General features: G+C 51.2%; 1 protein-coding gene across 1 annotated transcript in view; it reads left to right on the forward strand.

The window, feature by feature from the left end:
• CD300A (CD300a molecule) overlaps positions 1 to 17,995 on the forward strand; it is a 22,360-nt gene extending 4,365 nt beyond the window's left edge. Inside the window, exons 4-9 of the mRNA XM_017884857.1 lie at positions 6,375 to 6,713; positions 7,364 to 7,517; positions 10,254 to 10,348; positions 14,468 to 14,505; positions 14,916 to 15,023; positions 17,205 to 17,995. Of these exons, the coding sequence (XP_017740346.1) occupies positions 6,375 to 6,713; positions 7,364 to 7,517; positions 10,254 to 10,348; positions 14,468 to 14,505; positions 14,916 to 15,023; positions 17,205 to 17,330 (860 nt within the window). The 3' untranslated portion in view covers positions 17,331 to 17,995. The remainder of the gene's footprint in view (positions 1 to 6,374; positions 6,714 to 7,363; positions 7,518 to 10,253; positions 10,349 to 14,467; positions 14,506 to 14,915; positions 15,024 to 17,204) is intronic.
• Positions 17,996 to 19,359: the final 1,364 nt, after the last annotated feature.

The following is a 19,359-nucleotide window of genomic DNA, read 5'->3' on the forward strand; positions in this document are numbered from 1 at the left end:
GGTGGGGCGGTGGGGGAGGTAGGGTGGGAGTGGGGAGCAGGTCAGTAGTCTCTGGAATGTGGAGATTTAACCAGGGCAGTCCAGCGGCTGGAGCCTGAGCAGGGGGAAGTCCCGAGGCAGGCCTGGCTGGGGTTAGCCCTTGCGTGGGCCTGAGAACCAGGGGTCAGTCCTCTCCAAGAAGGGCATATGGGACAGAGGGGACAGAAAAGGCGGTAGGGAGGGCGAGGAGGGAAAAGGCCGGGCAGAGAAGCGTGGGGTTGAGCCTTCCCTGTCCAAGCACAGGGCTTCCTCCCGCAGAGTCACCCGCTGTGCCTTCAGTCACATCCACCACTCTCCTCAGACAGGTCCTGTGCAGACTCCTCAGGCCTAGTTCCAGGATATTTGACGTCTTTTTGGTTGCTTTCCTTACAGACCAGAGGTTTTCTGCAATTGTATTTGCTAACTACTTGTCTGTGGGAAGGTTATTACTTTTGGTGTCTTGACTTGGAAACGGGTCATCCTCCCATGACCGGTGTTCCTGCGATTCTCTTGGGTGTTCTTATTTCCATAGGATCGGTGTGCATGGGGAGTTTTCAGTTCCTGTCTGATATCTGTTTCTCTTTCTCCCGTTGACTCATTGGCTGGTACAGCCAGAATGAGGCCCAGTGGACGCAGTGGTGGTGGTTGTCCCTGCCTTGTCTCTGACTCAGGGGAAAAGGACCAGAGCTTCTCAGTAGTAGGAAGAAGGGATCCACTAATGACTATCCACAAAACATTTTTACTTTTATTTATTTATTTATTTATTTATTTATTTATTTTTGAGACGGAGTTTCGCTCTTGTTGCCCAGGCTGGAGTGCAATGGTGCGATCTTGGCTCACTGCAACCTCCACCTCCCGGATTCAAGTGATTCTCCTGCCTCAGCCTCCTGAGTAGCTGAGATTACAGGCATGCACCACCATGCCTGGCTAATTTTGTATTTTTCGTAGAGATGGGGTTACTCCATGTTGGTCAGGCTGGTCTCAAACTCCTGACCTCAGGTGATCCACCTGCCTTGGCCTCCCAAAGTGCTGGGGTTGCAGGCGTGAGCCACCAAGCCTGGCCAGCATTTTAATGTTTTGAGATAGGGTCTCCCACCATCACCCAAACTGGAGTGCAATGGTGCAATCACAGTTCACTGCAGCCTCCAACTTCCAGATCCTCCCACCTCAACCTCCCCAGTAGCTGAAACTACAGGTGTGTGCCACCACACCCAGCTGGATTCTTAATTTTTTTTAGGGACAGGGTCTTACCATGTTGCCCAGGCTGGCCTCCACCTCCTGGGATCAAGGGATTCTCCCACCTTGTCCTTCCAAACTGCTGGGATTACAGGCATGAACCACCACACCTGGCTCCTACAAAACATCTTTTATTTTATTTTTATTCATTTATTTTTTTGGAGACAGAATCTCACTCTATCACCCAGTGCTGGAGTGCAGTGGCTTGATCTCTGCTCACAGCAACCTTCACCTCCCAGGTTCAAACAATTCTCCTGCCTCAGCCTCTTGAGTAGCTGGGATTACAGGCACCTGCCACCACTGCTGGCTAAGTTTTTGTATTTTAATAGAGACAGGGTTCCACCATGTTACCCAAGGTGGTCTAGAACTCCTGAGCTCAGTCAATCTGCCAGCCTTGGCCTCCCAAAGTGGTAGGATTATAGGCGTGAACCACTGCTCCAGGCCCCACAAAATACCATTTTATTATCTATAGAAATTATTATTATTTTTATCCTTTCAGCTATGAAGGAGGTGAATTACATTAGGAAATCTAGTCAGATGTTTGTCTTGATATATTATGCTGACTTCATTAAAAGAATTAGGGAGATCTCCCTGTTTCTGTGTTCTCTGCAAATGTTTAAATAAAACTGAAATTATTCGTTCCTTGAAGTTTTGAAAGAACTAACTTGTAAAACTGTCTGAGTTTCGCTTCTTTTCTTTTGATAGAAGGGAAATAATTTAATTTCTTAATAACAGTTATAATAACTAGCTGGTCTTAATAACTAGCTGGGTGCAGTGGCTCACACTTGTAATCCCAGAATTTTGGGAGGTTGAGGTGGGAGGATAGCTGAACCAGGAGTTCAAGACTGGCGTGGGCAATATAGCAAGACCCTGTCTCTTAAAAAAAAAAAAAAAAAAAAAAAAAGTCTATTCTTGGCTTACATTGAGAATTTATATTTTCCTAAAAAATCATCAGTGTCGTCCAGATTTACAGACTTACTTGTAGAGAATTGCAAATTAAACTGTTATTTTTCTTTTGAATTGTATGTCTGTGTCTTTTTTTTTTTTTGGTCTGGCTACCCACTAGTCCAATTAATTGTCTGAGGCCAGGCACGTTGGCTCACGCCTGTTATCCCAACACTTTGGGAGACCAAGGCAGGTGGATCACTTGAGGTCAGGAGTTTGAGACCAGCCTGGCCAACATGGTGACACCCCATGTCTACTAAAAACGCAAAATTAGCCAGGCATGGTAGCACCCACCCTGTAGTCCCAGCCACTCGGGAGGCTGAGGCATGAGAGTCGCTTGAACCCAGGAGGCCAAGGTTGCAGTGAGCCGAGATCATGCCACTGCACTCTAGCCTGGGCGACAAGAGCGAAACTCTGTCCCCCAAAAAATAAAATAAAATAGTTAATCATTTACCCCTTACAAAAAAATCCATTTATTAATGTATATACTAACTCCACTGTTTTCCTGTTTCTTAATTCACTGATTTCTGTGAATTCACCAATTCGTGAAAGATGACCTTGTTCTTTCTGTGTTGTGTGTGTGTGTGTTCCGTGTTGTGTATGTGCGTGTGTGCTCCTCCTCTGACCTCTTGAGTTGGACAGTTCAGTCATTTATCTGAGAGTTAATGGGTCAAGACTCTGTGATCTTAAAGGAAAACATTAAGACGACAGAGGAATATCCTGGTAGAGGACCCTGGCCCCAAGGTGGTCCCCAGTCTCCTGTTTGTGATTGGAGGGGTTGGGGGTAGTGATTCGGGTTGGAGGAGAGAAAGCACACAAACACAAGCGTGGGAGCACTGGGGATCCGTGTGGTTGTTCCAGGGAAGTGGGGAAGTAAACAGGGTTTTCTGACACTTTGCAATCTCTAAATTATAATGACACCTGCATTGGGTGTCATTGGGGCAGAGCTGTCATTGGGTGACAGATGGGGCAGAGCTTTGGGGAGATTGGGTGACAGTTTTTTATCCAAGATTTCAGAGGAAAGAAGTTAATCAGGAGAAAGAGAAAGAGAGAGAGCAACAGAGAGAGAAAGGTGGGGGGGAGAGAGACTAAATCCAAAGAGAAGTCAGACACTGGAGGTAGGATGAGAGACAGGACTGGGTGCTGTGGGCAGAGGTGGTGGAGTTGCTGAGGTCAGGAGAGAAGCCAAAACGTGGACAAAGAAAGATGACGATTCGCAGCCCAGGAGAGGGAGGGAATCGGGTCAGGACAGGGAGCAGGAACAGTATCTTGGGTGAAGGTGGGCTGTGAACTGACAGTATTTATTTATTTTTTGAGATAGGGTCTCACTCTGTCGCCCAGGCTGGAGTGCAGTGGTGTGATCACAGCTCACTGCAACCGCCACCTCCTGGACTCAAGTGATCCTCCCGCCTCAGCCTCCTCAGTAGCTGGGAATACAGGCACATGCCACCATGCCTGGCTAATTTTTTGTTTTTGGTAGAGATAAGAGTCTCACCACGTTGCCCAGGCTGGTCTCAAATGCCTAGGCTCAAGCATTCCTCCCACTTTGGCCTCCCAAAGTGCTAGGATTACAGGCATGAGCCACTGTACCTGGCCTATTTATTTATTGGAGTCAGGGTCTCACTCTGTCACCCAGGCTGAAGTGTGGTGATGCAATCATAGCTCACTGCAGCCTCAACCTCCTGGGCTAAAGTGATCCTCCCACCTCAGCATCCTGAGTAACTGGGACCACACGTGTACACCAGCACACCTGGCTAATTTTTGTATTTTTTTGTAGAGATGGGATCTCACCATGTTGCCCAGGCTCCATTTACTTATTAAGCACTTAATATGTGTCAATTTTAGTGATTTGTGTTTTTCTAGGAAATCACATTCATCCAAGTTTATGAATTTTCTGTAGGGAATTTCTGCAAAATAGTATCTTGACTCTTCATTCTTTCTTCATCTATGGTCCTTTTCTCTTGTCATGTCTTATTTAGGCCAGCCCAAAGGTTATCTAGTTTTATTAGCTCAAGTCATGTGAAACCCTGTTGTCTTGGTCAAAAGGTTGAATATCAGCCATTTCATGTGATTCAACCTAATGTTATTTACCAGGCGTTTTACACCTGTGATGTCATTTAACACCCGCAAAGGCCATATGAGTCAGGGACAATTGTCACCACTTTACAGGCGAGGTGTCTGAAGCTCTGAGAGGTTAACTCACTTGCCCCGGAACACACAGCTGATACGTAATAGGGTAGAGATGTAAACGCAGATGGTTCTGAGGTTCTTTCTCTTTGTCCTGGCAATTGCCGCTGAGAGTCTCAGGAAACGTCACACCTGTGGCAAGCTTAGAAAGGCCTTCCCTACAGGGGGATCTGTTCATCCAGGCGAGGAGAGGTTTGGATGGGCCTCTGGGAGAGGCACTGAGGAGCTTGTCATCATCTTTGGGCAGCTGTGGGCTGGGTGTGGAGCCAATGGGGTCGAGGAGGAGCTTGCACTGAAGGTTTTAGAGAGGGCCTACCATGTGCGAGGCACCTGTAGACATTGAAGGTATGAGAAGGAGACCCCTGCCCACCTAGGGCTTTTATTAGCGTGGTCTCAAAGTCTCATGTGTGTGGAGATTTAAGCATTTGAAACAGTAAGTAAAATTAAAGAGTTTTGGCCAGGCGCAGTAGCTCATGCCTGTAATCCCAGCATTTTGGGAAGCCAGGACAGGCAGATCACCTGAGGTCAGGAGTTCGAGACCAGCCTGGCCAACATGAAGCCCCGTCTCTACTAAAAACACAAAAATTAATCTGGGTGTGGTGGACGCCTATAATCCTAACTGCTCAGCAGGCTGAGGCAGGAGACTCACTTGAACCCAGGAGGCGGAGGTTGCAGTGAGCCGAGATCCCACCACTTCACTCCAGCCTGGGCAACAGAGCAAAACTCCACCTCAAAAAAAAAGTTCTAACCCGAGGAAAGGAGAACAAACCCTCCTCCTGCCATCCCCGGCCCATATGGGGCCACAGAATTACAAGGGCAGTGAGACACTGCACACATAACTGCCCAGCGGGCACATGCCCATCTGCCCTGGGCAGGGGCCATGTGTCCTCTGCTTGGCGGCCGACACTAGCTTCGAGCCATCACCTTACTCTCCCCGCTTTGCATCTGAGAATTATTTGGGAAAATGGTAGACATAATTTTCAAGGAAGCTCATTTATTTCTGAGATTTAAGTCTAGGAGAGCTGGGCAAACTAAGACACAGGATGAACTGAAGTTTTTGTCAGTGAGCGTTCTGTGTTTGTGACTCGAGAGAAGGAGTCTCTGCTCTGTCACTCAGGCTGGAGTGCAGTGGCGCGATCTCAGCTCAACGTAACCTCTGCCTCCAGGATTGAAGAGATTCTCGTGCCTCAGCCTCCCCAGTAGCTGCAATTACAGGTGTGCGCCACCACACCCAGCTAAATTTTGTATTCTTAGTAGAGACGGGTTTCACCATGTTGGCCAGGCTGGTTTCGAACTCCTGGCCTTAAGTGATCCACCCGCCTTTGCCTACCGAAGTGCTGGGATTACAGGTGTGACCCACTGTACCCAGCCAGTCTTCTTTTTAAAATGGCTTGACAACCCCATTACTGCCCAGGTTTGCCCCCATGGTGGGACCAGATCAGTATGAGGGCTGATCTTCCTCTTGCTGGAGTGCCCAGGGCTGGGGTGGCCCTCCCGGGAGGGCAGGTGCTGAGGCGCGAGTTCTCACGGTCCTGGCAGGTTTGGAAGCAGGAGGCCTCCGGTGGGTGAGGAGTGGGAAGGGTAAGGGAAAGGAGGCAGGGGGCTGGAGGAAGAGGCTGCTATGAGCAAAATCTTGGGGGTGGCAGAGCAGAAAAGAGAAATGCTCAAGGTGCAATTCTGGCTGATGGAGCTGATATGAGGTGAAGGAGTCAGGGGCTGAGGGCTGGGGGTGCTGATGTGCAGTCGGGGAACCTTTGGAGGAGGTGACCCCAGGGCGCCCAGCCTGAGCTCTTCCAGTCTCCATGGAAAGCTTCTGCCTCATTTCCACCTGTGCACGGAGGGAGCCTCTCAGTCCCCGCTTCTGGGTGGACAAGGTCTGCCTGCCACTATCTCCTCCACACCCCCAGGGTCCATGCGGCCCTGACCCCAGGTCACCCTTGACCAGGCTTATCTGAGGAAGAGCCAGGACTCGGGCTTGTGTTTTCCAGGCTGTTTTGCTCTGAGAGGCCCCGGCACCGTGGACGGCCACGTGGGGGGATCCCTGAGCGTGCAGTGTCACTATGAGGAGGAACACAAGACTCTCAACAAATACTGGTGCAGACCACCACGGGTTCTCCGATGTGACAAGATTGTGGAGACCAAAGGGCCAGCAGGAAAAATGAACGGCCGAGTGTCCATCAGGGACTGTCCTGCAAATCTCAGCTTCACAGTGACCTTGGAGAACCTCACAGAGGAGGACGCAGGCACATACTGGTGTGGGGTGGATACACCGTGGCTCCGAGACTTTCATGATCCCGTAGTCCAGGTTGAGGTGTCCATGTTCCCAGGTGAGCCCCTCCTTCCCTCAGCGCCTAAACAGGCTCAGGTTGGAATTGTTGGGGCAGGAATCAGGTCAAAGACGTGAAGCCGACTGTGTGTGTGTGTAAGAGAGAGAGAGAGGTGGGGGCCAGGGGAACACATTCAGGGCGTCTCTCCTGGAGCAGCCGGCATGTCTGCCCAGTATTGAAGAAGGGGAGGGTCCGGTGACAGGGGGGCTGAGAGAGCGTTGCCTGTGAAGGAGCCAGGAGCGCACCTGTGGCTCAGCCCCACGGAAGTGCAGCTGCGTGGGGGAAGGGTGGGGCTGCACAGAGAGGCTGGGGGGCCAGACGGGAAGCTGCTGCCCTCAGGGGGAGCCTTAGCACAAGACAGGTCAGATTTGCAGTGTAGACAGACTGCTCTGCAGCAGGGAGGCTTGCAGGAGACCTGGACCCTCATCAGCAGGATGGAAAATCAGGACCATTGGGAGTGGCACCTGTGTCCTGCTCAGAAATGCCCAATTGGCCCAGGAGGGTCCTGGAGAGCCTCTGGCCATGGGGTGCTGCAACCTGCCCCCTTCCTGAGTGGACATTTTGTGTGAAATCAAACCAAAAAGGCATCCTGAGGGGTGGGAGAGCCAGAGGATGGCTCCCTGGGTCTGATGATGTGGTTTTGCCACCAGCATCAATGTCAATGACACCTACAAGCATCACTGCAGCCAAGACCTCAACAATCACAACTGCATTTCCACCTGTATCATCCACTTCCCTGTTTGCAGTGAGTGCCACCCACAGTACCAGCAACCAGGAGGAAAATGAGGAGGTCGTGAGCTCACAGTAAGCACCCTAGCCCCTGAGATATGGAGGGGGCCCTGTGCGGGGAGGAACCCAGGGCGGGGACCTCAGCCATGTGGGTCAGCCAGAGGTGTGCATCGCTCCCTTTGCCCCAGGCCCAGGTTGGAAGCCACAGTCTGTACACCCCGGCTTGGACCTGCCCTTGGCTTTGGAAGGGGGCTCAGGTCGAGGAGAAGTCGGGGGCAGATGGAAGGAAACTGATAGTTACTGAGGGCTGGTGACATCCTACGGGGCCCATGTTAGATGCTTCATGTGAGTGCTCTCATTTGCCCTTCACTGCAGCCCTGTACTATCGTCATTCCCAATATCAGTCTGTTTTCACACTGTTGATAAAGACATACCCAAGACTGGATAAATTATAAAGAGGAAGAGGTTTAATGGACTCACAGTTCTACATGGCTGAGGAGGCCTCACAATCAAGGCGGAAAGCGAAAGGCATGTCTTACGTGGCAGCAGGCGAGACAGAGAATGAGAACCAAGCAAAAGGGGTCTCCTCTTATAAAACTATCAGATCTCGTGAGACTTATTCACTACCACGAGAACAGTGTGGGGCAAACCACCCCCATGATTCAATTATCCCCCACCGGGTCCCTCCCACAACACATGGGAATTATATGGGAGCTACAATTCAAGATGAGATTTGGGTGGGGACACAGCCAACCCACATCAATCCCCGTTTTTCAGATGAGTAAACAGAGACTCAGAGAGGTTAAGCAATTTGCCCAGTCAAGTAGCTACAAGAGGCTAGGGCTAAGCTTCCAATTCTGGTTTATGTGACTCCAAAGCCTTGAGTTCTCCTCTCTAAATAGTGGTTCTTAACCTTTTTGGGGTTCACCAACTCCACATAGAATCTGACATCTATGGACACTCTCCTCAGAAAAACACGTGCAGTCACAAACCATTTCTGGGATTCACGGACTCCCTATTCGAGCCCCAAATCCCACAATTCAATCCTGGTGCTAGCTACCCAGAGTTAGTGCAGACCCCACAGGTGAAGAGCTTCCATATCCACAAGACCGCCCTGATTTAGATGCCAGTTGAACTTTGGGGATCCCCAGGCCACACCACACTTCTGACCAACTGGCTGCAAATTTGGGGGTTCCCAGGACCCCCTCAGGTTCAATAATTTGTTAGACTCAGAACTCTGGAAAGTATTGTTCTTACAGTTTTATCATAAAGGATAAAGGATAAAGATGAGGACCAGCCAATGTAGAGACACATAAGACAAGGCTTGGTAGGATCCCAAACAGTTTCTGTGCCCTCTCCAGCTAAAATCAGGGAGCATCACCTGCACCCTCCCCCCTGCACCTCAATATACTTATCAACCAGGAAGCTCCTCCAAGCTTTGGTGTCCAGAGTTTTATTGGGGTTTCATTACATAGGTATGATGTGATTGTACTGTCTCCACCTCCAATCCCTCTTTGGGAGGTTGGGCTGGCTCAGGGCTCCAAATCTCTAATTACGTGGTTGGTCTTTCTGGTGACCAGCCCCATCCTATTGTCTCATCTCTTACCAAAGTCTAGGTGTGATTCATGAACAACAAAGACACTCCTAATTCTTGGGAAATTCCAAGGATTTAGAGCCTCCCTCCTAAGAGCTGGGGATGAAGGCCAGCCAGATTCTTTACTAGACAACACCTAGAAACCCCTCTACAGGCTTCTGCCAACATATAAGACAAGGCAAAGTTCAGGCTTGAACCTGCCACTTCTAGAAGCTTACCCTGTAGATACGCATAGGTGGCAGTGCTGGGTTCTGTGGGGCCTGAAGGTTGTGCAATTTGCAGGGTGGGTTAGTGGGTGGGTAATCTAAGAAAAATATGAAAAAATTATGAATGCAAACGTAGGCATGCAGGAAGGGGCCCAAGCAATGGAGGCGCCTGAAGCTGGGCTGCATCAGCCTCCTTGTCAATCTGCTGCTGCGTGGTCAGTTGTGAAAAGGTGGAGCTGCAAGGTGATTTATAAGCAACATTTACCATTGCAAAGGACTGGGGGAAATGCCCATTCAGAGGGAACATTTAAATAAATCACAGTCTGTACATGTGTTGGAATACCCTGCAGCTATAGGAAAGAGTGAGAGACTTCTTTATGCACTGACGTGGAAAGACCTCTAAGATGTGTTGTAAAGTAAAACCAGAATAGTGTTAGATGAGGCCTCTTTTGTGTGAAAAGAGAAGGGAAATCCCGTACATTCGTATTTGCTTGTATACACATAAAGTCTGGACAGTTCTTAAGAACAGCATGTGTGTGTATGTGGGGAAATTGGGGAATGTGTAAATGAGGGGTGTGTAGAAAGGAAGCTTTATACTGTCTATTTTTTTTAATTGACCGTATCTATCTACTTAAAAAGTTAGAGAAGGAGACCAGGTATGTTGGCTCATGCCTGTCATCCCAGCACTTTGGGAAGTTGAGGCAGGAGGGTGGCTTGAGCCCAGGAGTCTGAGACCATACTGGGCAATATAGCAAGATTGCATCTCTACAGAAAATTTAAAAATTAGCCATGGTGGCCTGTGCCTGTAGACCCAGCTACTCAGGAGGCTGAGGCAGGAGGATCATTTGAGCCCAGGGGTTCAAGGCCGCAGTGAGCCATGATCACCACTGCACTCCAGCCTCCTTTGGGTAACAGAGCCAGATCCTGTCTCAAAAATAAATAAATAAAAATAAAAAAATAAATTGAAGAAGGCAAGTTCACCCCGCCCTCACCACCCTGTGCCTCCTCCAGGCTCCCGCTGCTTCTCTCCCTGTTGGCATTGTTGCTGCTTCTGTTGATGGGGGCCTCCCTGCTAGCCTGGAGGATGTTTCAGAAATGGATCAAAGGTGAGTTGGCTCCCCACACCCCTCTGCCCCACCTGGGGTGGTCAGGCCTTGACCACAGACACTCATCTTCAAAGCTATGTCCTCGGCTCACAGTATTGCTATCAAATGCGACACCCAGACCGCACACCCTGGGTGATCCTTCGGGGCAGGTCCCAGAGGAGGCATCCTTGTGCGTGGTGGTTACAGGCTGTGGGCGGTGGCTCCCTAGCAGCAGGCATTCCCATTGCCAGCCCAAGGGTGGTTGGCCCATGAAGCAATGATCCTCTTCTGTTTAAAACCCTGGCATGGTGACCTGGGTGCAGTGATGTGCATCTGTAGTTCCAGCTACTCAGGAGGCTGAGATGGGAGGATTGCTTGAGCCCAGGAATTCAAGACCAGCCTGTGTAATGCAATAAGACCCCCGTGTCTATATAATAAAATAAACCCTTGCATGATCTCCCCCACCATAAAAAGTCCAGGTCTCTCCAGGAGTCACGGCCCTCCACCATCTGGCCCTACCCACCTCCCTCTCCCCATCCGTGCACCCTGGAAGCCAACTTCTTATATCTCCTTTAATGAGAGCCTCAACCTCAGCCTCTCCTTTCCTTCTGGGTTTGCTCTGGACACCTGGAGGGCCTCCCCTGCCCTCTCTCCCAAGCTCACTCCCAGTGGACTCCAGTGGTGGTCCTCAGACTTTCTTTTCTCTGGGACCTTTTCTTTGACTCCAAAGAGTGACTTGGGACCCCTCCTGGCTATACCTCTGCTGTCACAGCCTTTTGGAAACAGATTGTCATTGCTGGCGTCCTCACCTGTCTTCCCACAGGCATGTGTTTCAAGGAGGTACAGAACCAATATTCATCAAATTAATGTGTTACTCAATATCTCCAGCCACAATGGGCACCCCAGGGGGCTCCAGGCAACGTCTAGTCCAGCTGCCCTCCTCTGAGCTCAGATTAAAAGAGAGAACAAGAACTCCTGGCACTCAGTAAACAGGTGCTCAATAAATACCTGATAGGCGAATTGAATAAGCACAGGAACAGATGAACAAGTGGAGGTGTGGCCACCAGTCCTCTAGGAGAGCAGATTCCTGGCCAAGGTCAAGTGTAAGCCTGAAACTTCCTCCCTGTTTGGAGAATTCAAGATTCCGTGGGCAGAAGATTCTCAGGGGAATCTTTGTCCAAAGCCTTCCAAGACTGCAGTGAGACTGGGGTGGGAAGAGATGGGGTTATCCTGTCCTACCCATAGCTGCAGGATAGGCTGGTGCATACTTGGTGGGGGCACTGCTCACATGCACCCCCAGTGCCTCCCGTGGGACCCAGGCTTTTGGGGGAGAAATCAGCTATAGTAGATCTGTACAGGGTGTATGGGAAGAACATCACTTCCTCTTTCCTGTCTGCTTCGCTTGTGTCATTTTCTGGCAACCCCAGTCTAAACTTCAGCACTCACGTGGACGCCACTGGGTTGTTTGAGTTCTGAGTCCCTTTCAGTTTCCTTTGTGCCCTTTCACCCAGAAAGGCTCTCACTCTTCCCTTAAGAAGGATATATGTGATTATTTTAGGAAATTTGAAAATGAGTAAAAGCACAAAGAAGGAAATAAATCCCCATCATCAATGATAACTAAAAACCCCACCACCTAGAGAAACCCAGCCACTGGCACCTGAGGTATGTCCTTCCAGTCTTTTTTTCCTATGCCTTTATAAATGCATCTATGATTTCTTGTTTTCTTTTTCTCTTTTTTTTTTTTTATTTTGAGACAGAGTCGCACTCTGTCACCCAGGCTGGAGTGCAGTGGCATGATCTTGGCTCGCTCCAGCCTCGACCCCCCACCACCCAGGGCTCCAGTGATCCTCCTACCTTAGCCTCCCAAGTAGCTGGGACCACAGGTGCTCATCACCACGTCTGGCTAATTGTTTAATTTTTTTTTTTTTTTTTTTTTTTTTAGAGATAGCGTTTCACTATGTTGCCCAGCCTGGTCTTGAATTCCTGAGCTCAAGCCCAGAGTGCTGGGATTATAGATGTGAGCCACCACACCCAGTCATGCATCTGTGATGTCTTAACAAATTGGCCTCATACCCCTCATTCTCTTTTAAACCTACATTTTTGCACTTAACATATGGTACCGGCCGGGTATGGTGGCTCATGCCTGTAATCCCAGCGCTTTGGGAGGCCGAGGTGGTGGAATCACGAGTCAGGAGATCGAACCCATCCTGGCTAACACGGTGAAACCCCTGTCTCTACTAAAAATACAAAAAAATTAGCCGGGCCATGGTGGCGGGCGCCTGTAGTCCCCCAGCTGCTTAGGAAGGCTGAGGCAGGAAATGGCGTGAACCCAGGAGGCGGAGCTTGCAGTGAGCAGAGATGGTGGCCACTGCACTCCAGCCTGGGCGACAGAGCGAGACACCGTCTCCAAAAAAAAAAAAAAAAAAAAAAAAAAAAAAAATATATATATATATATATAGTATCATGTTCCCAGCTATTAAATGTTCTAAAAATCACAGACTGCAGAGTTTACCAGTGTCTTAAGCTTCCTTTAACCCATCCTCATAACAAGATAAAGGCTTTCTATTCAAGCAGTTTTGACTCTCTGTCCCCTGCTTTGCAAATCCGTGCCCGATCCCCTGACTGTGTGGCTAGGGCTGACTTCCCCTTGCCCTGTCTGGAGCCTGATGCCTGCCTCATCACACCTACTCCCCACTCTTTCCCCCAGCCCACCTTTGTCATTCATTCATTCATTCATACAACAAAGCTGTCCTGAGCACCTTCTGTGTGCCAGGCCTATGCTGGGCCCTGGGGACACCATTGTGACTGGGGTAGACTGGGTCTTACTTTCAGTGACCTTCCCCTGCGGCTGGCTCCCCCAAACCTTTTCACTACCACCCTCCTTCCCTGGCGTTGAATTCCTGTCTCTTCCCCACCAGCTCTTTTTCCCCTTCCCTTCAGAACATCTGTCCCAGGTGGGGACAGAGAGGGTGGCATGGTGCCTGGACACAACACTTGGAAGCAGAGCACTTCGCACCCTAGAGTACCCGGCTGCGTGCTCCGTTAGGTCAGCTGCGGCTCAGCAAGCCCATCACTATACGTGGTCTTGTGTCTCTCAACTGTGGACTCCTCCCCTTTGATTCTGGGGGCCCCCCAAAGGGTGGACAGTGTCTCTCCCCACGGCATCCAGTGCAGTGGGCTCTGGTTACCTGGCTGTGGACCAAACCAAGGGCATTAGCGGCATGTGTGTTACCCACTGCCCACCTGGTCCGGGCTCCCGGGGTGAAAGGGTCAGGGTGTACAGGGCTGTGCTCACAGGCAGCACCCCTACAGAGCAGGTGCTGGGAGCCAAGGGCTGTGTGAGCCTGAGCTGGGGTGCCTGGGGCTGTCAGGCCTCCTTCCCTATGGCCCGGGGCAGCAGGCAGGTGGGCTGTCTGGGAGGGCAGACCTCAGGCACAGGGATGGAAGCAGAGGCCCCCAGCAACTTCCCACAGTCTGATGCAGCCCTAAGCCCCAGATGTACAGGGTTTTTCAGTGGTATCCTTCCTCCCCTGGAAACATTTATGTGAGATCCCGCATTGAGAGCTTGCTTTGGTCCCTCTCCTCCAGCTGGGATCTTTCTTCTTTTTTTTTTTTTTTTTTGAGACAGAGTCTCACTCTGTTGCCCAGGCTGGAGTGCAGTGGCATGATCTCAGCTCACTGCAACCTCCGTCTCCCAGGTTCAAGCAATTCTGTCTCAGCCTCCCAAGTAGCTGGGACTATAGGCGTGTGCCACCACGCCCAGCTAATATTTGCATTTTTAATAGAAACAGGGTTTCACCATATTGGCCAGGCTGGTGTTGAACTCCTGACCTCAGGTGATCTGCCCTCCTTGGCCTCCCACAGCACTGGGATTACAGGTGTGAGCTACCATGCCCGGCCCAGCTGGGATCTTTCTATTTCTCTATTTATTCACTCATCCTGTGTTCATTCATTCATTTACTAAGTTACTAATTCACTCACTCAACAAACTCTTGAGTTCCTACCATGCTTCAGGCCTGAAGGGATAGGTCCCCAGGGCTGGGGTCTCTAGGGAAAGGCCTTTTCCCAGAAGGCTTGTAGGACCTTACATCCTGGCCCTTGCTCCAGGATTCAACCTCCTTCCTCTCCTCTTATCTCTAGCTGGTGAGCATTCAGAGCTGTCTCAGAACCCCAAGCAGGTAAGGGGGGCTTCAGCAGGAGGTGTAGCAGGTGGCTGGGTGGAGGGTACAGAGGATGCTGGGGAGTTGGACAGTCCCATCGGCCAGTGGAGGATGGATGGTGGATGCATGGAGCGGGGAGCTCGCCCAGAGCAGGACGAACGATGCTGGGAGATGTGGTCACTGGGTCTTGTTCTGAGTCCTGGCCAGCCTGTCCCCTCCCAAACAGGGCAAATGGAATGAAGGGAGGCCCTCCCAGCGGGGCTGACCTGGGGACCATTCAACTACTGGATGGAGTGGGGTGGAGGCAGGAAGGGGAAGTGGGGGCTGAGGCGCTCAGAGCATAGAGGAGGGGGAGACACATGCAGAGATGCAGGGACAGAGGCTGCAGGGCTCCGTGGACACCCACCTGGGACCTCCCGCCCACCCAGGCTGCCAAGCAGAGTGAGCTGCACTACGCAAATCTGGAGCTGCTGTCATGGCCTCTGCAGGAAGAGCCAGCACCACCAAGAGAGGCGCAGGTGGAATACAGCACCGTGGTAAGTGCAGGGGCATGCGGCCCCTGGGCTGTGCCAGGGCACTCCTAGGGGGGTGGGCAGAAGGGGAAGGAAGGGGTGAGCTTGGTGATCTTGTGCCTGTCAGGGACGGGGACACACGGAGATGGAACAAGGGTTGATTTTGCCAGAGTAGAGGTCCTTAGAAGAGCTTGGTGTCATTGCGGCTGGGGGGTTACGGGGGTGGCCAGCAGCTATGGCTCTGAGAGTCTGTGAAGTCCAGCATGGGTTAAGCACCTGCTGTGTTTCATGCGCCAAGGTGAGAAACTGAGACTTCTCACTGTTTTGGTCTCATCATCTCTTTGGCATCAGCTCTGCTTTCCAGGTTTTTGTCTGTGACCCGCTGTGGGTCAACCCTTGGGCGCAGCCACCTTCAACTGGGATAACGGGATGGGGGCTGCCTCCCTGGGTCATGACTCACCTACTAGTGGGAGAGTTCAAGCAGAAGCTGGGGGTCGCTTGGCAGAGAGGATCGGGAGAGATGTAAGCATCAGACAGGGATGCGTAAAGAACCCCCCAGGCCTGGGAGCTGAAGGGGCCCCTCAGACATGCTGTGTGGTGCCATGGAGGGCTGGCACCAGGGTGACAGGGGACACTGTTGCTGGTCTGCCTGGAAAAGTGGCCCAACTCTCTAGGATATCTCCAACCTGGTACCATTCTCCCCAGGCCGCCGTTTTGCACCGGAAAGGGGAAGAGGGGATCCAGTCCTGCAACTTCTGGGTCCTCTGATAGCCACACCCCTCCCCAACCTCCTGCCAGCTGTCAGAATGAGGATGAGGATGGTCTGGGGACCCAGGGTCCTGGATGGCTCCTGGCCAACTTTCTTTTTTTTTTTTTTTTTAAGGCAGAATCTTGCTGTGTCCCGCAGGCTAGAATGCAGTGGCACAGTCTTGGCTCACTGCAATCTCTGCCTCCCAGGTTCAAGCAATTCTCCTGCCTCAGCCTCAGACTCCAGAGTAGCTGGGACTACAGGCACATGCCACTGCACTGGCTGATTTTTGTATTTTTAGTAGAGACGGGGCTTCACCATGTTGGCCAGGCTGATCTCAGACTCCTGACCCCAAGTGATCTGCCCGCCCTGGCTTCCCAAAGTGCTGGGATTACAGGATTGAGACATCACACTCGGCTAGCTCCTGGCCAAGTTTCTGAGCGCCCCTGCGATGGTCAAGCCTGACTCCTTCCTTGCGTGACGTGATCTTGTGTCCACAAAGCTGCATGGCCTGGAACCAGCAACATCCTTGTTGTTCTAACTTGTTGTCTCATGATCTAAAGTGGATGGGGCATGGTCTTACTCTTCTCCCAGCCCCCATGGTACAAGTTGGGACTCATGCCCACAGCACAGCAAGTTAATCAGAGCTGCAGGGCCAGTGTGGTACCCCTGTACTGGCTTCACCTCTACCTAGAGAACTAGGGGTCCTCTGCAGAAAGGGACCTCAGAAAGGGATCCATGGCTGCTTCATTGTGAGAACTTTTCTTTTCTTTTCTTTTCTTTTCTTTTCTTTTCTTTTCTTTTCTTTTCTTTTCTTTTTCTTTTCTTTTTTTTTGAGACAGAGTCTTACTCTGTCACCAGGCTGGAGTACAGTGGTACAATCTTGGCCATTGCAACCTCTGCCTCTCCGGTTCAAGGGATTCTCCTGCCTCAGCCTCCCAAGTAGCTGGGACTACAGGTGCCCGCCACCACGCCCAGCTAATTTTTGTATTTTTAGTAGAGACTGGGTTTCACTATGTTGCCAGGCTGGTCTCAAACTCCTGACCTCAAGCAATCCACCCGCTTGGCCTCCCACAGTGCTGGGATTAGAGGCGTGAGCCACCATGCCTGGCCGCGAGAATATTTCATGAAGAGAAGCACAGAGGTGTCTCAGGGGAGCCCAGCCAACTCTCAGGGCCTTAGTTTCTTCTCTGTAGAATGGACCAGGCTGGGTCAGCCCCAAGGAGTCCAGGGAGCCTCCTGCCTCTGATGCTGGGGATGTTGTGGTGTGGCTTGCACAGGTGGGGAGGAGCAGCTGGGTGGACAGGATCGTAGAGAGAAAGAGGCCAGGACAGTAGAGCCTCTGCAGTGAGGCCTCTCCAAGGCTCCTCAGGTGTCCTCCCTCCTCCGTCCTATGCTGGGGGTCCTTCCTTCCCCTGCCTCTCCCGAGCCTCTGGTTTCTTGGTTTCTCTCTGCAGGCCGCCCCCAGGGAAGAACTTCACTATGCCTCGGTGGTGTTTGATTCTAACACCAACAGGATAGCTGCTCAGAGGCCCCAGGAGAAAGAACCAGATTCATATTACAGTGTGATAAAGAAGACATAGGCCTTGTCCTGCCTCACTGTCCGGAGGTCTCATGGGCCCCAGGAAGTCCAGGGATGGCTCCCTTATCCTGGCCCATGTCCTCCTCAGCCTGCCCTCGACGACAGTGACCAACAGACAGGCAGCTGGGTTTCCCAGGCCGTCCCTCTGTTGCCATCAGCTCGACTGGCTTCCCTGAGGGCCAGCAGGGCTGGGGGCTCCGGGGAGCAGCAGGAAGCACTCCCAGTCACCAGCACCTGTCGCCCCTTTCCACTTTGCCCCTGCTTCATCCCGGCTCTGTGTGTGGAGGACAAAGATCCTTCGCGTGGCTCCAGGAAAAGATGTGGCTCACGTAGGCGGCACCTGCCACTAGCTTTGTCAATCACAGCCCCACAGGAATGTCTGGAATTGCTTGGGAGTTGGGGAGAACTGTCAGGAAGAGCCAAGAGAGTGCCAAAGTGGAGATCTGTTCACATGGGGGACATGGTGGGGGGACCCACTAAAGATCAAGATCAAAGATCCTCCCCACCTCACAGACAAGGAAACTGAAGCCAGAGGGAGGAGAGAATTGCTCATGGCTCCAGGACTGGTGGCAAGTTTCTCTCGACTCCTAGGTTTATTTTTAATATGAGATATAAAAACAGTTTCAAATATCTTATTAAGGGAAAAGTAAAAAGTTATTTAAACAATGCCTGCTATGTGTCTGCAATCCTCTGCTAAAGAAAGCTCCCAGCTTTGATACCAGATGAGTGCAGAGAAGCCTTGTGGGTGCAGTGGGTTGGGGACATCCTAAGAGAAGTCCTCACTGAGCGGGAGAAGGTGGGTCACAGCTGCTTCTCACCATGATGTCTGTTTGTTTGCTTGTTTGCTTTTTGAGACAGGGCCTCACTCTGTCCCCCAGCCTGGAGTGCAGTGGTACGATCACAGCTCACTGCAGCCTGGAACTCTTGGGCTCAAGTGATCCTCCTGTCTCAGCCTCCTGAGTAGCTGGGACTACAAACATGTGCCGCCATGCCTGACTTTTTTATTTTTTGTAAAGATGGGGTCTCGCCATGTTGTCCAGGTTGGTCTTGAACTCTTGGGCTCAAGCGCTCCTTTTGCCTTGGCCTCCCTGAGTGCTGGGATTACAGCATGAGCCGCCATGCCTGGCAGTTTCCATGCTGGAAAACACAGCAGTTTTCTTGTTGGGAGATTTGAAATTTGATACAGAGTTGTCCAGGCTGTCTTGAGTCTGTGGCAGCTGCCAACAGCTTTATGTTTTCATTTTTTCATTTTCATTTTTCTTTTTTAGAGGCAGGGTCTCACTGTGTTGCTCAGCCTTGAACTCCTGGAGTTGTGCAATGTGGACTCCCGGATCTGAAAGGTGAGGCTGCCATGAAGCCTGTAATGTGGGCTGGGGCTTAGACATGCACCTGGTATGGAGGGGAACTCAGAAATAGTTGTTGACTTCACTTGAATTGAGCCCGGTCACGTTCCAGTCCCGACCTGCAGTAACCCTTCTTGGGGTCCTGTTTGCAGAGACAGAATTCTGCAGGGTGGTTTAAAACACAAAGGTGCGTGGCACCAGACTCACTCTAAGACTCAAGGGGTTGTTTGAAGGACCCCTTCTCCTCAATGGGTGTGAACTTCAATTCTCTGAAATAGTATTTTCTCTTTAATTAAGTCTGAATTTCTATCAATTAGAAGTAAGTCCTCTGTAAAATGCAAATGTCTAGGCTATCAGTTGGTTATGAATGCCAGCTGCTATAACAACCACGACCTCCACAATAAAACTGGGTGGAGTGGCCAGGGGAGGCTGGGACAGGAGGGTATCGCAGCCACAGCCACACACTGGCCCCAGCCCCCTGCCCCATCAATCTCTAAGGCTTGATGGAGGAATAAGTTCCCTGGTATAAACCACTTGCCCTTTGGAAGGTGGCAGCCCCTTGGGAGTCCTTCATATCACTTCCTGCCAGAGAGTCTCAGTTGGTACCACCCCCATTCTCCAAGGAGGCCTCATAGCAGGAGGGAGTGGGCTGGCTTGAAGTAGTCTTCCAGAAGTCTTACTGGCCAA

The sequence above is a fragment of the Rhinopithecus bieti genome, unplaced genomic scaffold (assembly GCF_001698545.2).
Source record: "Rhinopithecus bieti isolate Rb0 unplaced genomic scaffold, ASM169854v2 scaffold_13400, whole genome shotgun sequence".
NCBI lineage: Eukaryota > Metazoa > Chordata > Mammalia > Primates > Cercopithecidae > Rhinopithecus > Rhinopithecus bieti.